Below are 19,514 nucleotides of genomic sequence, written 5' to 3'. Positions count from 1 at the left end.
AAAAAGAAAAAGAAAAAATGGCCAGGTGTAGTAGTCCCAGCTGCTTGGAGGCTGAGGTAGGAGGTTTGCTTGAGCCCAGGAGGTCGAGGCTGTAGTGAGCTATGATTGTGCCACTGCACTCTAGCCTGGGCGACAGAATGAGGCCCTGTCTCAAAAAAAAAAAAAAAAAAAAAAAAAGATGAAGAAACGCCTCACGTATTTCTCCCCGGAGCATGTGCTCCCAGGCTCAAATCCACAGCAGCCTCGTTACACACACGTCATCCCCTGGCCCCAAGATATTGCACCGCCTTCCCCTTTCTAGCTGTGAACCCCCACATGAAGCAGCCAGACGTAGGAAAACCCAGATTCATAAAGCGCTGATATGGGTGATCCTTTACCAAAGGATTTTCTGCTTTACAAAGTAATTCACCAAATGATTTCCCTAGAGTATGGGCAGAGATTTGCAAACTACAGCTTGGAACCAAGCTGCCTCTTTTTTATAATAAAGTTTTATCAGGATGCATCCACATCCATTCATCTCTGTGGTGCCAGCTGCTCTAGCTACACAGGCAGAGTGGAAGAGTTGCAGATGGCCAACAAAACCTAAACTATTTACCGCCTGGCCCCTTACAGAAGCAGCTGGCTGACGCTGGCTCCAGGGCATCAGAAGTGGGACCATTGGAAAGGAGTAGCTGGGCTGCATGGTTTTTCTTCTGCCCCACGTCTTGTTCTCAAACACACTTCCTCCCCAGTCATCTGAGGAATGTCAGTCTGAGACAGTCAGGAGCAGGTGTGCCTAGGGATGCATGGTTTCTGAAAATGGGGCTAGGGTCTTTTAGGCTGAGGGCTCTGGCAGCTTCTGTCTGAAGGCTGAGCTGAGCCGAGCAGAGCTGGGCATGGTGGCTCACGCCTGTAGTCCCGGCTACTCAGGAGGCCAAGGTGGGAGAATCGCTTGAGCCTGGGAGGTTGAGAGGAGCCTGGGCAACACAGTGAGTCCTCATCTTTATTTTTTGAAATTTTTTATTTTTATTGTTTTTTTAATTTTTAGGAGCAGAGGGTTAATAGGCAAAAGAAAGAGAGAGAGGAAAACAGCTCTCTCCAGTGAGAGAGAGGGTACTTCTGAAAGGAAAAGGCCACCGGCAGCAGATGCACCGGATTTTATAGTCAGGCTTGAGGAGGTGGTGTCTGATTTACATAGGGCTCACAGATTGGTTCAGTCAGGTATGATGTTTACATAGCGCTGGGGTGCGGGGAAGGCTGACCTCCCCACTCTAATCTTATTATGCAAATGAACTTTCCCCTTGGCCAGTGCCATCTTGTCTGCTCCTTACTGTGCACGTGGGTGGCAGAGAAGGGAAGATGGAGCCGCCATTTTGAACATGATTGGCACAACTGCCTGCATCTATGTCTGCAGCTCGATTTTACACACTTCTCTTTGTTAGAAAGGAAAATGATTTGGGGCTGCTTTTCAGTAAAAGGAAAACCTTACTGAGGACTTCTGTATCCTCACTATCTAAGTAATTTCTTCTTAACTCCTGTATCATTCCCCACTCTGGAGTGGTAACCCTAACTGCTCTTAGGGGTTGTTTGATGATGACTCTTTCTGGCTACTTCATGCTTAAAAGGGGTGTTGTGTGGGGAACAGAAGCTAAGGGCTCCTCCTGGGGTCGAGCTAAGGGTCCTCGGAAAAAAGGCATGTCCGTGCATGGTTCTGTCTGCAGCACCATTTAGAGTTTGATTATTGTCAGCCATTCTGATGGGTTGTGACACTGGTTTGCCTCCACCAGATGTTGAGATAGTTTCCAGATTCCAGAGAAACCAGGCAGAGAGAAACAAACATGCTCCAAATTTTCTTCACAGGAGTATACCTTATTCAATTATTAAAGGCCATAAATAGTTCACAATAAGTTTTCTTGACTCGTTTTGATGAGTGTTGTACTTGGGATCTCGGATGAGGTCCCCAACGTGAAGCAGCTACATTGTTTGGGGTAAATACCTGGGGTTCATTGTCTCATGCCAAGAAAATTTAGGACACAGACACACATGAGGAGTTTAGGAGCAGAGGTTTAATAGGCAAAAGAAAGAGAAAGAAAAACAGCTCCTTCCTTAGTGAGAGAGAGGGGACTTCCGAGAGGAAAAGGCCCAAGACCTTGTCTTTGAAAAAGCAGTGGCTCATGCCTGTAATCGTAGTACTTTGGGAGGTCGAGACAGGAAGATTGCTTGAGCCCAGGAGTTGGAGACCAGCCCGAGTGACATAGGAAGACCATGTTTGTACAAAACAAAAAAATTAGCCAGATGTGGTACACACCTGTATTCCCAGCCCCTCGGTGGTTGAGGTGAGAGGGTGGCTTCAGCCCAGGAGTTCAAGGCTGCAGTGAGCTATGATCGTGTCACTACTCCAGCCAGGGTGACAGAGAGAGACCCTGTCTCTTAAAAAAGATTAAAAAAAAAAAAAAAGTCAAGCGCCTACCAGATGCCTAATTCTTTTTTTTTTTTTTTTTTTTTTTTTTTTTTTGGAGACAGAGTCTCGCTCTGTTGCCCAGGCTAGAGTCAGTGGCGCAATCTTGGCTCATGGCAATCTTCGCCTCCTGGGATCAAGTGATTCTCCTGCCTTAGCCTCCTGAGGAGCTGGGATTATAGGCACCCGCCACCACACCCAGTAATTTTTGTATTTTTAGTGGAGATGGGGTTTCACCATGTTGGCCAGGCTGGTCTCAATCTCCTGACCCCAGGTGATCCACCTGCCTCGGCCTCCCAAAGTGCTGGGATTACAGGTGTGAGCCACCTGGCCTGGCCCTGATTTAGTTCCTTTCCCCCAAGGCTGGCTTCTACCTCTTCCCCACACAGTGACACCATACCCCGACCAGACAAGCAAGTGCCTGCTTTCCCTTGGCTTCTTACAACTGGCTCTCTGGGCCATCTACAAAAAATTTTTAAAAATTAGTACAGCATGGTGGCACTACTATCCTAGCTACTTGGGAGGCTGAGTTGGGAGGATTGGTTGAGCCTGGGAGGTCGAGTGCAGTGAGTGATGATTGTGCCACTGCAGTCCAGCCTGGGTGACAGAGCAAGATCCTCTATCAAAAACAAACAAACAAAAAAGCACTTTGCAGAGGTGACTGAATGTTCTGGAACCCCTGGGCCATTGGAAATGGATATCTGTTGCTCCATCCTCCAGTTTACACCGCAGCCTCAGCTTGTGTCTCAGCATGCCCCTCTCCCTCTGGTCTGTGCTCTCTCTCTTCCAGAGGCTGGGAAGGTTGTTCAAGGGCTGCAGCAGCCTTGGACCTCAGAGGTCACATGTTGCGGGTTTGCCGTAGCTGACCACTCTCTAGCATGTGGATCAGTGGTTGTTAAATAGGATTTCTTTTGCATGGCCTTACAACTTCCTCCTTCCAGTGCAGGCGTGTCAAGGTCCTTAACCTGCCCAGACATCAGGTCAAGTTATTGTAAGTTCTGGGAAGACTCAGCTTCCCAGCTCCACCGCCTGAGCCCAAGGGATGCTCCATTTTATGCCTGTCACCCACGCCCTGTGACCCATGTCATATGATCCCAGGGCTGCAGGGGTTCGGGGAAAGAGAATCCAGCCACGGCCCTGCCTTCTGGGGCCTGGCAGCTGGGACAGCAGTGGCGCAGCGTGAGCCTCTGCACAGCCTTCTGGGGTCCGGGCTTCTTCCCCATCACACCCTCCTAGTTGCCCTGGTGACTGTGTGACCCCTCTCCCCCCTTCACCGCCTGCTGCCACGGCCGGCCGTATAAATAGAGGCGAGGAGCAGCTGGGCTCTCTTGGCAGTCACCATGAGGGCGCTGGTCCTGCTCGGCTGCCTCCTGGCCTCGCTCCTGTTCTCAGGACAAGCAGGTAGGGCCCCTCCCAGCATGACCCAGCCCACACTGCGCCCCCACGCTTCCTCCAAGGTTTTCTGTCTACCATGGGTGGGGTAGGGGGTCGTGGCTGATGGCAAACCCTGGCTCTTGGCTGGTGTCTTCTTACCCTTCTCTTTTCCCCGGGCCTGGGGCCTCAGAGAAAGAGCTGGGTGCTGGAGAATAGCAGCGCAGTTGTGGGGCCCTCAGGAAGGCCGGAGGAAGTGGGAACGGCAAACAGAGCTGAGCTGTGAGCCAGGGTCAGAGAGGAGTCTGGCCAGTAGATGTGGGAAAGAGGGCCCTCAAAGTCAAGATGGGGGAGCCTCTGAGACGGACAAAATAGCACAGTCTGGGAGCTGGAGGTCGTTGAGGTGACCCTCCCATCTGGTGGGAGATAAGGCAGAGGCCCCACTCAGGCAAGAGAACTGGGTTTGTGTGGACAGAAGGGGATTCAGTGGGCAAAGGTGGGGACCGTTTTGGGAGCAGTGAGATAGAATTGGAATTGGTTTGGGATAAGATCGGAAATAGAGTTGGCGGTTGGGCTGGAAACAGCATTGGATGCAATTCAGAAGAGGAACGGGGCCCATTCTGGAGTAGAGCCTTTGCTCGGGGTGGGGGCTTCCATCAGAAAAGGGGCCTGGCTCTGTGTGCTGAGGCTTCCCTTTGACATCTCAGCACTTTGGGTAGCAGAGGTGGTGGCTTGGGTTGCAGCATGGGGGTTATCTATAGGCTGTGGAGGAGATGCCAGATTGTTTTGCCACCTCTCTTGTTCCTAAGGTTCTTGAGGCCAGGTTCCCCTAGGGAATGCTTTTAGGGAGGTGCCCCGGGGATCCCCCTAGGATCCGGACTGCGCACCGAGTCTTTTCATGACTCGGCAGTCTTCCCCCAAGCTGGGCTCTGAGCCTAGGTCCGTACCTGGGACTGGAGAGGCCCAGAGTCCAGCCTCTCAGGTCTTTGAGGTTGAATAGGGGATTGCAGGGGCACAGTCCCTGCAGGGAGAGCAGGCAGTGGGTGGGAACAAAAGCTATTTCTCGGGGACTCAAGATGTAAGGTGGGGGGCTCCAGCCACTGCATGTGCTGCTGGGCCCTGCCCTTGTCTGTCCTTGAGTTAATTTGGGCTCTGCAGGGCTGCAGCGGCTTGAGTGCTGAGTATTCCAGGCGGCTGTCAGGCGGCTAAGTATGGAAACAGCCGCGTAATTGGATCCGGAGCCCCAAGCCGCTGCCACCCTCTCCCTTCGTGGCCCCTCCTCTGCTGCCCCCCAGCCCCAGCTGCTGGGCTGCTACACACTGGGCCCCAGGAATTTTTGGCCTTTTAGGGACATCCTTTATCTTTCATCCCACCGAGGGAACTGGTCATCTGGAATGTTCTGCAGGCCTCGCTGGGGGCTCTTGTCGTGGGGAAACGACGCAGGCAGGTGCTTGTGCAAAGGTCCCTTCTCTCTGCTGTCTTTCCTTCCTGGGTCCCACAGCGTGCGTCTGCCCAACCTCCAGCGTAAAGCTTCCCTCTGTCCCTGCTCCTGCTCAGTGCTTGGGCTGTGGGTTTCATCCACCGTGGTGGATTTTATCAGGACTCTGCCCAACTGTGGACTGTATACCCCAGAATAGGCCTCCTCCTGCATCCACCGGCAGGTTCTAACCCACAAGGTGGCTTCCTCACGCCCCCATCATGACAGTCCTTCCTACTGGGTGATTCTTCCCTCAGAATTGTGCCACCCTGGTAAATACCACCCCACCCAAAGGTCATATCTTGGCTCCTGACCTCTTTCCCTCATCTCTCCGCTGTGTGCTAACTTCCCTCCAATCGTGCTTGCTCCTTGGCTGGGTGGCAGCAGATATTCTCGCTCACCACTCCCATCTGCTTCCTAGGCCAGGGACCCCACAGAGCTTCTCCTCCGGCTTCTCCTCCTTGTTGCTCCTGTGCTGCTCTGGCCTGGGGTGGAGTGCTCTGCAGCCCTCCTTCTCGCCTCCCTGTGAGGAGACAAGCGCCCTTCTGTTACCAACCACCCGTTGCCCGTGCCCATGCTAGGACGGGGAAGGAGCAGCCAGGTGGGGCCTTCCCGGTTTCCACGTCCCCGACCTGCTGCACTCAGGCCTTTGTACCACCCACTGGGTCCTCCTCTTTGGGAGTCCTGGCTTGGCGCTGTTCCTCCTTAAAGCAGTGGGAAACGCCCCTAGCAATGATTCGATCAGTCTCCCCACCATCCAGGGAAGGGAAGGAAACCCAGAGAAACAGGAATACTTTTCCGAGGTCAGACAGCGCGTCGGTGACAGGCACACCCGGGCCAGGGTCCTCTCCTTTCCTCAGCCCGTCTCTCTGTGACAGACCCTGCCTGCACTCCCAAGCCCCTCTCTCCCTGTATGGTGAGTGTGAAAGGAGGAGAAAGGGTGCAGTGGATAAGAGCGTCCTGGGGGAGCTTCCCTAGTTTGCAGGGCGAAGAGCTATGCTTTTGGTTTCCCTGGAGAGCGAGGTCTGCTGAGAAAGCATTTCATTTCTTCGGGTTTAAGCCATTGGTGTTTACTGCTAAAGGCAGAATTTGGGACCTCTTTGCTTCCTGTTGTCCCTCTTGTTGCTTGATACGGAGATTGGGGATCCGGAGATTCCTGTCCATCTCATCCTTCCTCCACCTCCAGCCCTAGCTTCAGACTTGCCCATCTGCCCTGGCGCCATCCAGCCACCCCAATGGCAAGGGGCTGGTGCATGCTGGGGCTGCCCCTCTGTGAGTGCCCACAGCTCAGTGCCCGCCATGTGAGACAAGGGTGCAGTGACGGTCAGGAAGCTGTTTCCCTGCCCCTTTCTCTCCCACCCCTGGCTGGTTATTTCTGGAAAGAGGCCAGCACTCCAATTTCCTCATCAGGGCAGCCTAGCTGCTAGGATCCACCGTGGCAGGGCTGCTGAGAAAATGTAGCAAGCTCAGGGGTCTTGGGGAGAGAACAGACCCCAGAAGCCTTTTCCTCACAGCTGGTTCCCTGACTCCTCATTTGGTACAGCCGGGCAAGCCTGTAGGGGACATCTGGTCCCACAGTGAGCCTGGAACGCACTAGACTGGGTCGTGCTAATGAACACATCCCTCAAGAAGGTAACACGTTGGTCGGACACAGTGGCTCACACCTGTAATCCCAGCGCTTTGGGAACCCAAGGTGGGAGGATCGCTTGAAGCTAAGAATTTGAGACCAGTCTGGACAACATAGTGAGACACTGTCTCTAAAAAAAAAAAAAATAGCTCGGTGTAGGGGTGCATGCCTGTGGTCCCAACTACTTGAGAGGATGAGGTGGGAGGATCACATGAACCTGGGAGGTCAGGCTGCAGTGAGTTGTGATTGCATCACTGACTCCAGCCTGGGTGACAGAGCGAGACCTTGTCTCAAGAAAAAAAAAAAAAAGTGGCACCTGGCATGGTGGCCTGTGGAACTGCTGTTTAGGAACTGCTGGTTTTTTCCTACATCCAGGTATTACAGTGAAGGTCAAACAGTGAGTTTATGGCAGGCCAGAGCTGGAATTCAGTCCTTTCCACTCCTTGGCCAGTGCTTTTACCCACTTATCCCCCAGAGGGAGGTCCAGATGAGGCTGGTAGCATCCAGCTGGCCGTTTGATGCCTGCTTGGGTGTAGTGGGCTGGGGAGAGTCAGCCTATGGACTCAGGAGGAGGACAGCTGCTTCCGTTCTCTGACCTGGCCTGCAGGCTAAGGACAGGGCTAGGCCCTGTGCATCCTGGCTGGAATGAGGCAGGTGGCTGGGGGAGTGGGGAGCAGGGAGGGCCATGGCTGTGGGATGGAGCGCCTGGGCTTACTTAGCTCTCTCTCCTGGGCACATGCCCTGCTCCAAACCCAAATCCAGGCCTCATCGCAGCATAAGTCCTTACCTGTAAACATCGCTCGTATGTGCAACCCTGTCATTCAAACACCTCAACGCATTCCATCATTCGTGAACCCATCCCTCGTTTGCTGCATCCCTGCTGTTTTTGAGGTATGGTACTAGGGGAATTGAGACAGGCATTTTGTCCTCAGTGCTTATAGTCCAGTAGGGGAGAGGAGGCGTCTTCTGCCTTGCACGTAGCTGAATCTAGTCAAACGGGACACACATCAGTGTCACTGGGGAGGCACAGGAAAAGCAAGGTGGGGTTGAAGGCAGGGAGGAGGCCATCTTGAGCTGAGAGGATCGGATCAGAAAAGGTTTTACGGATGAGGGAATATTTGAGCTGGGCCTTGAAGAAAGCAGGATTCAGAACAGAAAGATGGCAGGAAGGGAATTCTGAGTTGAGGGAACAAGATGAGCAAACTCACAGTGCCAGAGCAACAGGGCTCTGGTGAGACCCAGGAAAGGGGAGCATTGTTCTGTCTTGCATGAAGGCGGGCAGATGGAAGTGGGGTGGCGGGACATGTTTGGAAGGCAAGGTTGGGGCTGAAGTGTGAAGGGCCTTGTTAGGCTAAGCAGGGCTTTGCTCTGTGGGCAGCAGGTCACTACCAAGGGCTCAGGGAAGATCCGTCTGGCAGTTGTTTGTAGGAAGAGTAGGGAGGGGGAGACTGATTAGTCAGCCATGCCAGAGAGGTAGGTGAGGGAGTGTGGACCTGGGCGAGGGGTTGGGAGTGGAGAGAAGGGGTAGACCCAGCTGACAGCTGGTGTAGAATCCCTGGCCTTCCCAGCTTGGGAGCCAGGCCGGGGGAGGGGGCCCTTACAGGTTCCACTGAGGTCACTGGGAGAATGATCTTGCCAGAAAAATAGACTGGGAACATAAGAGAGAGGAACAGATTTTGAGTCCAGTTTGGGCTTGGATGAAGTGGCTCACACTTGTAATCCCAGCACTTTGGGAGGCGGAGGCAGAGGCAGGAGGATGGCCTGAGCCTAGGAGTTTGAGACCAGCCTGGACGACATAGAAAATAAAACAAAAAATAGAAAAAATGAACTGGGCATGATGGCGGGTACCTGTAGTCCCAGCTACTTGGGAGGCTGAGGCAGGAGGATCGCTTGAGCTTGGTAGGCTGAGGCTGCAGTGAGCTGTGATGGCACTATTCTACCCCAACCTAGGCAACAGAGTGAGAACTTGTTTCAAAAAAAAAAAAAGTTCATGGCCGGGTGCAGTGGCTTACACCTGTAATTCCAGCACTTTGGGAGGCTGAGGAGGGCAGATCACGAGGTCAGGAGTTCGAGACCCCCCTGACTAATAGGGTGAAACCTCATGTCTACTAAAAATACAAAAAATTAGCCAGGCGTAGTGGCATGCGCCTGTAATCCCATCTACTCGGGAGGCTGAGGCAGGAGAATTGCTTGTACCCGGGAGGCAGAGGTTGCAGTGAGCTGAGATCATGCCATTGCACTCCAGTCTGGGCAACAGAGCAAGACTCTGTCTCAAAAAAAAAAAAAGTTCAGTTTGGGTCATTATGAAGATTGGTTACTCGTGGGGCATCTGGAAGGAGGTGGCAGGGGTTAGAAAGGCAGGACTGGAGCTTAGGAGGGAAGTCAGGTCAGGGCATTTAGGAGTGAGATTCATTTACGTAAAGATGAGAGGGAGGCTCTGAGGTCACCCATGGAGCTGTACCAGGGAGAGACAAAGATTCAAGGACCAATCCTTGATCAACGCTAAGTTTGAGGAGTAGGAAGAGGAAGAAGATAAATGAATTTCAGAGAGATAGGAAGGGACCCAAGAAGAGACAGTGACCTGCAAGCCCAGGTCTTCTAGAAGAAGGGCGAGTGGCCAGCAGGATTAAATATCACAGAGACGCTGAGGGAGAGGAGCTGTTGCTTCTGACAACCAGGAGGTCACTGACCAATGAGGAGGGTTTGAGGATATTTAGTGAGGATGAGGAGGCAACATCTTTAGACATAGAAACCTTTAAAAACTAAGTTTGGGATAAATAAAGGCCAGCAACAGTAACTTAAAAGCAGATGGGTTTACTGAGGTAGAGAAAATATGTTTCTTTATGTTTTCTTTTTCTTTTTTTTTTTAGACAGGGACTCACTCTGTTGCGCAGGCTGGAGTGCAGTGGTTGATCAAGGCTCACTGCAGTCTCCACCTCCTGGGCTCAAGCAGTCCTCCCACCTCAGCCTCCCGAGTAGCCAGGACTACACTATGCCCGGCTAATTTTGCATTTTTAGTAGAGACGGAGTTTCTCCATGTTGGTCAGGCTGGTCTCGATCTCCTGACCTCGAGATCCGCTCACCTCGGCCTCCCAAGTGCTGGGATTACAGGCGTGAGCCACCGTGCCCGTCCCAGGGTTAGCTTTTTTAGTGGAAATTGGCACGGTGGATACGTGGCCTGAGTTACTCAGATGATGACCGTAGTCCTCTCTCTTTTTTTAATTTTTATTTTATTTTATTTTATTTTATTTATTTTTTTTTTTTTGAGACGGAGTCTCGCTCTGTCGCCCAGGCTGGAGTGCAGTGGCGCGATCTCGGCTCACTGCAAGCTCCGCCTCCTGGGTTCACGCCATTCTCCTGCCTCAGCCTCCCGAGTAGCTGGGACTACAGGCGCCCGCCACCACGCCCGGCTAATTTTTAGTATTTTTAGTAGAGACGGGGTTTCACCGTGTTAGCCAGGATGGTCTCGATCTCCTGACCTCGTGATCCACCCGCCTCGGCCTCCCAAAGTGCTGGGATTACAGGCATGAGCCACCGCGCCCGGCCAATTTTTATTTATTTTTTTGAGATGAGGTCTCACTTAGTCTCCCTGACTGGAGTGCAGTGGTGCAATCATAGCTCACTGCAGCCTCAACTTCCTGGGTTCAAGTGATCTTCCCATTTCAGCCTTCAGAGTAGCTGGGACTACAGGCATGTGTCACCACACCCAGCTAATTTTATTTTTTGTAGATACATGGTCTCACTATGTCACTATGTTGCTCAGGCTGGTCTCAGACTCCTGGGCTCAAGTGATTCTCCTGCCTTGGTCTCCCAAAGTGATGGGGCTACAAGTGTGAGCCACTGCATGCAGCTGACTTTGGTTTTCATTCTTCTTTGTGGACTGGGGATGGGAGTCCAGCCTCAGGTCCCCTTCATGATGTGTTCCTGGCTGTGAGGCCTGTGCCCTCTCGTGTCCCATTGGTGGGACTCACTTTGGCATGAGGACTCACTTTGGCTCAAGGTGGTAGGCTGGCTTTTGTTCTCTCCCGAGTTTGCTCTGGGAGTCCTGGCTTCTCAGGGACCTCGCCCCTGGCCTCACCTGTCTTCTTAGAGCTAAAAGTTGATCTTCAGAGTCTGCCTCCACCCTATTTGGCTCCTTCATTCCCTCTTGGGTCTCCCTTCCCTACTCAGGCTGGGCCCCTGCTCCGACCCCTGTCCCTGCTACCAAGACACTGGTCAGGGGAGGAGCTGCAGCTCATTGCAGTGGAGGCCGATGACTCGCAGCACAGATGGGCACTTTGCTCAAGTCTGTCTGTGTTTCAGAGGATTCAGAAGATTTCAGCTCAAGGAAGATATCTCTAAGATGGAATTTCCCATTTGGCAGGCAAGGTCTCACCCAAAGTTCCTAAATCTCAACACAGAGGTGGTAAATAGTTCACCGGTTCTGAGCGCAGAGGGACTGAGCTACATAGCAGGGGTTTCTCTTCTGGGTCCTGAATGGGTGAAATAATGAATGAATGAATTGGAGCCATGGCGAGCACGGCTGCTAAGCATGATCTGCCCAGAGCTCAAGAGGTCCCAGTCCCCTGTGCTCATCCCTAGCTGGGTATCCTCAGTAGGACGTGACGGGTGGGTGCAGTTTAGCAAATGGGACGGATTTAACTGAGTTTCTAGAGACTGATTCATTTCCTCGATGGCGGCAGCCTGTGCCGTCATCATTCTCTAATATCAGAGAAGTCCTGTTCCATCTATTTTCAGCCTCCCTCATCCCTCTGCGGCCCTGAAGGTGGTTTTACTCGGAGTCAAGGTCCCAGCTGCCCCCCTACCTTGGGGACATGCCTGTTGCCTGTGACTTCCTCATTGTCCGTCACAGAGGGACTCCCAGAGCAGCAATTGCTGAGCCACCCCATCTCAGGGAGGGTGGCAGAATCAGAATGAAAGCACCAAATTAAATCGGAATTAAAGCAATAATTTATTAAATTTAATTAATAGGCTAGGCACAGTGGCTCACACCTGTAATCCCGGCACTTTGGGAGGCTAAGGCGGCAGGATTGCTTGAGCCCAGGAGTTCCAGACCAGCCTGGGCAACGCAGTAAGATCTTGTCTCTACAAAAAAACTTTAAAAATAGCTGGATGTAGTGGGTACACTGTGGTCTCAGCTACTCAGGAGGCTGAGGTGGAAGGATGGCTTGAGCCTAGGAGGTCGAAGTTGCAGTGAGCCAAGATTGTACCACTATACTCTAGCCTGGGCAACAGAGCGAGACCCCATATTTAAAAAAAAGAGAGGGAGAACACAGAATGAATGCAGGCTGTGGCCAGCCCTGGCAGGAGAGGAGAGATTGGGTGCCAAATCCTGAAGAAATGAGAGATGCTCCCTAAAGGGAGTCCCCCTTTAGGCTGGAAAAGCGGGATGGACTCGGGTTAGGGATGAAGGCACAAAAGGATCAAATAGAAGCATGAGGGTATGGCACAATCTCAGACTCAGATGCCTCAGAGACTGCAGGGAGCAGAGAGAGTGGGGCATTTGATGAGAGCAGGGAGAGGTGTAAGGCAGCTGTGGGTCCCTCCCTGTGAGGCCCAGTTCTCAGCCCCTTGTCAGCCCTGTGAGGTCCTGGCCAGCCGCATTGTGCAGGCGGGAATGAGTTGTGTCTCTGCCCTCAGGAGCTGACCTTCTATTTGGGGAGATGACACGCACTGAAAAAAAAATGTAACTAACACCCCCCCCACCGGCAGTCTATGCTCACTCTGGTTGAAGTTCAGAAGATGGTTGGGAAGGTTGGCTGTGCAGAGGGACAGGGTTTCAGCCCAACTTGCAGGGAGGGGACGATCACTGGACGGTCAGCTTGGGGAGGCTGGAAGCTGTGCCTTTGTTTAATTTGCCCGTATTTCATCACTAACAGTGTAGCATGACGCTTGGCTCATTCAAGGCAGTCAACAAGGTCTAATGAATGACAGATGATTTGTGCAGGCAGAGACGCCTGAAGATGGTGACAAAAGCCAGGAGGTGAGGAAGCTCAGAGCACGGCACTGCCAGGGACAGGATGAGACTAGCTCTGGCTAGAGTGTGGGGCTCATGTTCGGGGGAGATTAGGCCACCCTGATGAGTTGGGGCCAGTTGGGAAGAACCTTGAATGCTGAGCCAAGTGGCTCTTTCTCTCAGCCCTCTGAAGACTCTAGCCTCTTTTATTCCAGATAGCCCCTCCCTATTCCCCTCTCTCTCAGATATTTTTGGATGCTTCTAGAGCAGGGACTGTACTCTGAGCTCAAACAGGTGCAGACAAAGTCTGGCCTGGAGTTCTGGGCTTGTAGGAAGTGGCTTGTGCTGGGAGCTCAGGGGAGAGTCCCGGGGTTTGGGAGCCCCCGCCTCCCCCCACCACTGGATTGCTGCCAAAACTGCAGCCCCCGGTCCTCCTTCGGGTAGTCATTTGGCTAGGACCTAGGCCAGCTCAGTTTTCTCCCATAGAATTTCCCCTAGGCTGGGCCCGGTGGCTCTTGCCTGCAATCCCAGCACTTTGGGAGGTTGAAGCGGGTAGATCGCTTGACCCCAGGAGTTCAAGAGTACCTTGGGCAACATGGGGAAACCCCATCTCTACAAAAAATACAACAATTAGCCAGGCGTAATGGCCTATGCGTGTGGTCCCAGCTGCTTGGGAGGCTGGAGCAGGTGGATCTCTTGAGCCTGGGAGGTCATGGCTGCGGTGAACTGTAATTGTGCCAGTGCACTCCAGTCTGGGTGCCAGAGCAAGACTCTGTTGAAAAAAAAAAAAAAATTCGTCTAGATGGCAATAGGTAAAGGCTTGACCAAGCCCTTCCTTTGGAAGCCATGCCACTGATGGGCATCCAGCTTACACAGCATTTAGGGCCTGATGTGACCACCTGTGTCCCTGTGTCCACCAGAGAGGCCTCTAGCCAATTTGTTGATTACTTAGTGTCAAGTAGTAGATGATTACTTATTTTTCTTGCACTTACCCAAGGAGATCAAGAGACCAGGAGTGCTCTCTAGGACTTGGGAAGAATCTGGAAAAGAACTGGAGAAGTGTCAAGTACTCACCCTGGGGATACCATCCTGGCCTCGGGCTCCCAAGACACCAGCCCACCTCCTTTCCTGCCTTTGTTTCCTTTCCGAATTGGTAGTTAAGCTGGTGAGCACTCCACCAAGTCCCTCCTTGCTTGGCGCTGTCCACACAGAGGCAGAGCGGCCGGCCTGGGGTGGGGCCCAGCGGGAGCACCGGAACCTGGGGGCAGAGCAAATGCTGGTTTTGTCACAAATCAGCCGCCAAGTCCCTGACTATCTCTGCGTTTGTTTCTTCACCCATAAAATAGGGATAATGATACTTGCCCTATTTCCAGCATGGGGCTGTTTCGTGACTATAATAAGAAAATGGCTATTGGATGCTTAAAATATTTTTTGATAATAGATACTTTCTAAGGTTAAAAGGACTATGACAAGAATGACAGGTTATCACTCTTGTGAGTATGCGGCAACTTGATATTTGCCTCCAGTTTCCTGAAATATCATGAAACTTGACCAACCAGGGGAATCCATCAACACGCCTCCCCTGCTCAGGACTGTTAATATCCTTGGGATTCTCTGTCCTCAAAGAGCTTACAGACTAGGAGGGGAGACAGCCCCTGCTCATGACATGAATAGAGAACCATATAAGGTAGACGTAATCAGCAGTTAAAAATAATCAGCCTGAGAGTGCAGAGAAAGGGGGAGCGGTTGTCGGGGGATGCTTCCTGGATGGGGGGCTCAAGCTGGGTTTCAGAGCATGTGGGCCCCAGGATGGTGACGGCAGGGTCTGCGGCCATGGGGATGGTGAAAACGACCGGCTCAGTGTTAAATGGTGTCAGGAAGCTCTCACAGCGCCAGGCTTAGGTGTTGGTTCCTATATGATCTTCCCGGGACCACGGTAACAACTTGCCACAAACTCAGTGGCTTAAAGCCACAGCAATTTTTTTTTTTTGAGACGGGGTCTCACTCTGTTGCCCAGGCTGGAGTGCAGTGGTGCAATCTCTGCTCACTGCAATCTCTGCCTCCCGGGCTCAAGTGATCCTCCCACCACAGCCTCCCACGTAGCTGAGACTATAGGCATGCGCCACCATGCTCAGCTAATTTTTGTATTTTTTGTAGAGACAGGGCTCTCGCCATGTTGCCTGGGCTGGTCTTGAGCTTCTGGGCTCAAGTGATCCTACCTCGGCCTCCCAAAGTGCTGGGATTACAGGTGTGAGCCACAGTGCCTGGCCAAAAGCACAGAAATTTATTCTCTCACAATTCTGGAGCCCAAAAGTCTGAAAGCAAGGTGTTGGCAGGGCCACATTCCCTTTGAAAGGTCTAAGGGGGATCCTTCCTTGCCTCTTCCAGCATCCAGTGGTTGCCAGCAGTTCCTGGCATTCTTTGAGTGGTAGCTTCATCACCGCACTCTCTGCCTCTGTCATCATGTGGCCTTCTCCCTTGTCTGTGTGTCCCTGTGTCCTCTCCTCATCAACTAAGGACATTGAAGATGTTGGGTTTAGGGCCCACCTAATCCAGTATGATCTCATCTTAACTAATTACATTTGCAAAGACCCTGTTTCCATAGAAGGTCACATTCTTCCTGGGTGCAGTGGCTCACACCTGTAATCCCAGCACTTTGGGAGACCAAGGGGGTGCGGATCACGAGGTCGGGAGTTCAAGACCAGCCTGGCCAACATGGTGAAACCCCGTCTCTACTAAAGATACAAAAAAACAAAAATTAGCCCGGCATGGTGGTGCCTGCCTGTAATCCCAGCTACTTGGGGGGCTGAGGCAGGAGAATCGCTTGAACCCAGGAGGTGGAGGTTGCAGTGAGCCGAGATCGCACCACCATACTCCAGCCTGGGCGACAGGGCAAGACTCTGTGTCAAAAAAAAAAAAAAAAAATCACATTCTGAGGTTCTAGGTGGATATGAATTTTAGGGATACACTAATTTTGGGGGGCTTTCTCCTAGGGGATGGTCTTCCACTGGGTGGAGGGGGTACCTGTTTCCTTGGTCCACTTTGTTCCACAGCTCATGTGTTGCCCCCGCTGGCTGATCTGGAGCTCTGCAGACACACCCGGGCAAGTGTGTTGAATGAACAGATGGAGGGCTGGCTCAGGCAGAGAATCTCAGGAGGTAGCCCGGCCTAGTAGTGGTGGTAGGTAGGAGGGTGGCTGCCTGGATGGGGAGAATTGACCAGAATTGCCCAGTTCCTAGGGGGTGTGTCTCTGACGCAGGGTGAGGTAGAGAGGGGAAAGGGATGGAGGTCTGGGTCCTGGCTGCCTGTGTGATGAAAAGAGTAAGGGACCAAGAAGCCGGAAGCCCAGGACCAGCTTACTCTGTGACCTGAGGCCCAGCTCTTCTTCTGCACGAGGCCCCAGCACGCAGTCCCCTCAAAGTCTTGGCCCTGGGCACAGCAGCCAAGCAGGAGATGGTGCAGGATGTGGAAGCACCTCCTCATCTGCAGAAGCTCCTCAGAGGAAGAACTTCTGAGTGAACTTTATTTTAGATTCAGGGGGGACGTGTGCAAGTTTTTTACATGGATGTAGTGCGTGATGCTGAGGTTTGGGCTTTTGTTGATCTTATCAGCCAAATAGTGAACATAGTACCCAGTAGGTAGTTTGTCAACACTTGTCCTCTTTCTCACTCCCCCATCTAGTAGTCCACAGTGTCTATTGTTCCCCTCTTTATGTCCATGTGTCTCCAATGCTTAGCTCCCACTTATAAGTGAGACTATGCAGTCTCCGGTTTTTTGTTTCTGCCTTAATTCGCTTGGGATAATGACCTCCAGCTGCATCCATGTTTCTGCAAAAAACATGTTTTTTTTTTTTTTTTTTTTTTTTTTAGAGACGGTGTCTCACTCTGTCGCCCAGGCTGGAGTGCAGTGGCGTGATCTTGCTCACTGCAAGCTCCGCCTCCTGGGTTCATGTTCACGCCATTCTCCTGCCTCAGCCTCCCGAGTAGCTGGGACTACAGGTCCTCACCACCACACTTGGCTAATTTTTTTGTATTTTCAGTAGAGACGGGGTTTCACTGTGTTAGCCAGGATGGTCTCGATCTCCTGTCCTTGTGATCCACCCGCCTTGGCTTCCCAAAGTGCTGGGATTACAGTTGTGAGCCACTGCGCCCAGCCATGATTTTTTTTAATGGCTGTGTGGTATTCCATGATGTAGATGTACCACATCTTCTTGATTCAGTCCACCGTTGATGGGCACCTGGGTTGATTATGTGTCTTTGCTGTTGTGAGTAATGCTGCAGTGAACATGTGAGTGTGTGTGTGGAACCTTCTTGAATGTTGCTGAGAGGTTCACTTTCTTATGACCTCTCCCTCTCTAGAAGGAGGGGTCCCCCACTAGAAGGCTGTGTCTTCTCGCTGTGGGTGGTAGGGATCCCAAACCCAGAGTCTGGGGTGTTTGGGCAGCCCTCGAAGCTTGTGGCTGTGGCTCAGTCCAGTTCTGGAGGGGAACAGGAGTGAGGAGACTGGTCCCCACCTTTCCCCAGCCCCGGGGTCTTCAGGCCTTTTCTTTTTTACTTTTTCTTTCTTTTTCTTTTCTTTTCTTTTTTTTTTTTTTTGAGACGGAGTCTTGCTCTGTCACCCAGGCTGGAGTGCAGTGGCATGATCTCGGCTCCCTGCAAGCTCCGCCTCCGGGGTTCACGCCATTCTCCTGCCTCAACCTCCCGAGTAGCTGGGACTACAGGCGCCCGCCACCACGCCTGACTAATTTTTGGTATTTTTAGTAGAGACGGGGTTTCACCGTGTTAGCCAGGATGGTCTTGATCTCCTGACCTCGTGATCCGCCCGCCTTGGCCTCCCAAAGTGCTGGGATTGTAGGTGTGAGCCACTGCATCCAGCGTTTTTGTTTGTTTGTTTCAAGGTGGAGTCTTGCTCTGTCGCCCGGGTTGGAGTGCAGTGGTGCAATCTCGGCTCACTGCAACCTCCACCTCCTGGGTTCAAGCAGTTCTCTGCCTCAGCCTCCCGAGTAGCTGGGATTACAGGCATGCACCACCATATCCAGCTAATTTTTGTATTTTTAGTAGAGAGGGGGTCTCACCATCTTGGCCAGGCTGATCTTGAACTCCTGACCTCGTGATCCACCTGCCTCAGTCTTCCAAAGTGCTGGGATTACAGGCGTGAGCTACTGCTCCCGGCCTTCAGGCCTTTTCAGAAGTGGCCACCAATGGTCAGGGAGGCCTGGTCCAGGAATCCCAGGCTGCCCTCCTTAGACCAGCATCCCAGGCTCTCCTTTGGCTGTGTCCCACTGTCCTAACCACAGCCACTGTCCCCACACACCTGGCTGGGCTCCTGCAGTGTCCCACCCCAAATGACTTCACTTCCTCATGGGCTCCTTCGCTCAGCCCTTTGGGTTCACATTCCTGCTCAGGAGCTGCCCTGAAGTTAGTTCCATCTTTCTGCCTGCTTGCCTTTCCCTCCAATAAGATCTTAAGATCTTTAAGAGGAGGCCCTGCAACTCAGCAGTTCAGTTCATGTAGCTGTCACATGATGAAGGGTGTGGAAAGCAGCTCCTCTGGGGCCTTTTAATAATGAGAAGCAGGCCTGGACAGGTTAGGTGACATGGCCTGAGGACACAGCCTACTCTTAGGCAAGCACTTCCCTGGTTCTGAATCTGGGTCCTCTCCTGTCTCTTGGAACCCAAGTGGGGTTGAGGGAAGGTCTTCCATTTTGCCACCACCACCATCGATCCATCCATTCATCCATCCTTCCATTCACCCATCTGTCCACCAATCCATCCATCCACCCATCCATCATCTACCCATCATCCATCTACTCATCTACCCACCCATTCATCCCATCCACTCATCCATTCATCCACCCATCATCCATTCACTCATCCACCCACCCACACATCCATCCTTCCATCCATCAGTCTACCCATCCATCCATCTCTCCATTCATATATCCATCCACCCATCCTTCCACCCAGCCATTCACCCATCTGTCCGTCCATCCACCCATCTATCCATGCATCCACCCATCCATCCGTCATCCATCCATTTATCTGTCCACCTACCCATCCATCCATCCACCCATCCCTTCATCCATCCATCCACCCACCCATCCACTCATCCACCCATCCACCCATCTATCTGTCCGTCTGTCCATTCATCTATCCACCCTACCATTCATCCACCATCCATCCTTGCTTTCATCCATCCTTCCATTCATCAATCCACCCATTTATCCATCCATCCATCTGTTCATCCATCCATTCATCATCCATCCATCCATCCATTCATCCATCCATCCATCAGTCCATTCTTCCATCTATTCATCCATCCATCCACCCACTCATCCACCCACACACCTATTCATCCACCCATCCATGCATCTACTCATCCATCCTCCCATCCATTCATCCTTCCATCCATCCATTCATCCATCCTTCCATTCATCTTCCTATCCATCCTTCCATTCATCCATCTACCCATCCATCCGTCCATCTGTCCATTCTTCCATCCATCCATCCATTCAACCATCCATCCACCCATTCATCTATCATTCATCCATCCACCCATTCATCCATCCTTCCATCCATCTGTTCATCCATATTTCCTTTCATTCATCCTTCCATTCCTTCATCCACGCATTCAACCATCCATCATCC

General features: G+C 52.1%; 1 protein-coding gene across 5 annotated transcripts in view; it reads left to right on the top strand.

Annotated features, from left to right (window-relative positions):
* Positions 1 to 19,514, top strand: part of SRL (sarcalumenin) — a 67,739-nt gene that overhangs the window by 8,064 nt on the left and 40,161 nt on the right. For 2 of the 5 annotated variants that reach the window (XM_055365155.2, XM_055365154.2), the window contains exon 1: positions 3,771 to 3,838. The exons of 2 other annotated variants lie outside the window; for them this stretch is intronic. In XM_055365155.2, coding sequence (XP_055221130.1) covers positions 3,778 to 3,838 — 61 coding nt within the window. In that variant the 5' untranslated portion in view covers positions 3,771 to 3,777. Of the gene's footprint in view, positions 1 to 3,600; positions 3,839 to 19,514 lie in introns of those variants that run through there. One more of the 5 variants, XM_055365157.2, reaches the window with a different exon arrangement.

Source organism: Gorilla gorilla, chromosome 18 (assembly GCF_029281585.2).
Source record: "Gorilla gorilla gorilla isolate KB3781 chromosome 18, NHGRI_mGorGor1-v2.1_pri, whole genome shotgun sequence".
Lineage (NCBI taxonomy): Eukaryota > Metazoa > Chordata > Mammalia > Primates > Hominidae > Gorilla > Gorilla gorilla.
This window is presented reverse-complemented; position numbering and strand designations above follow the sequence as displayed.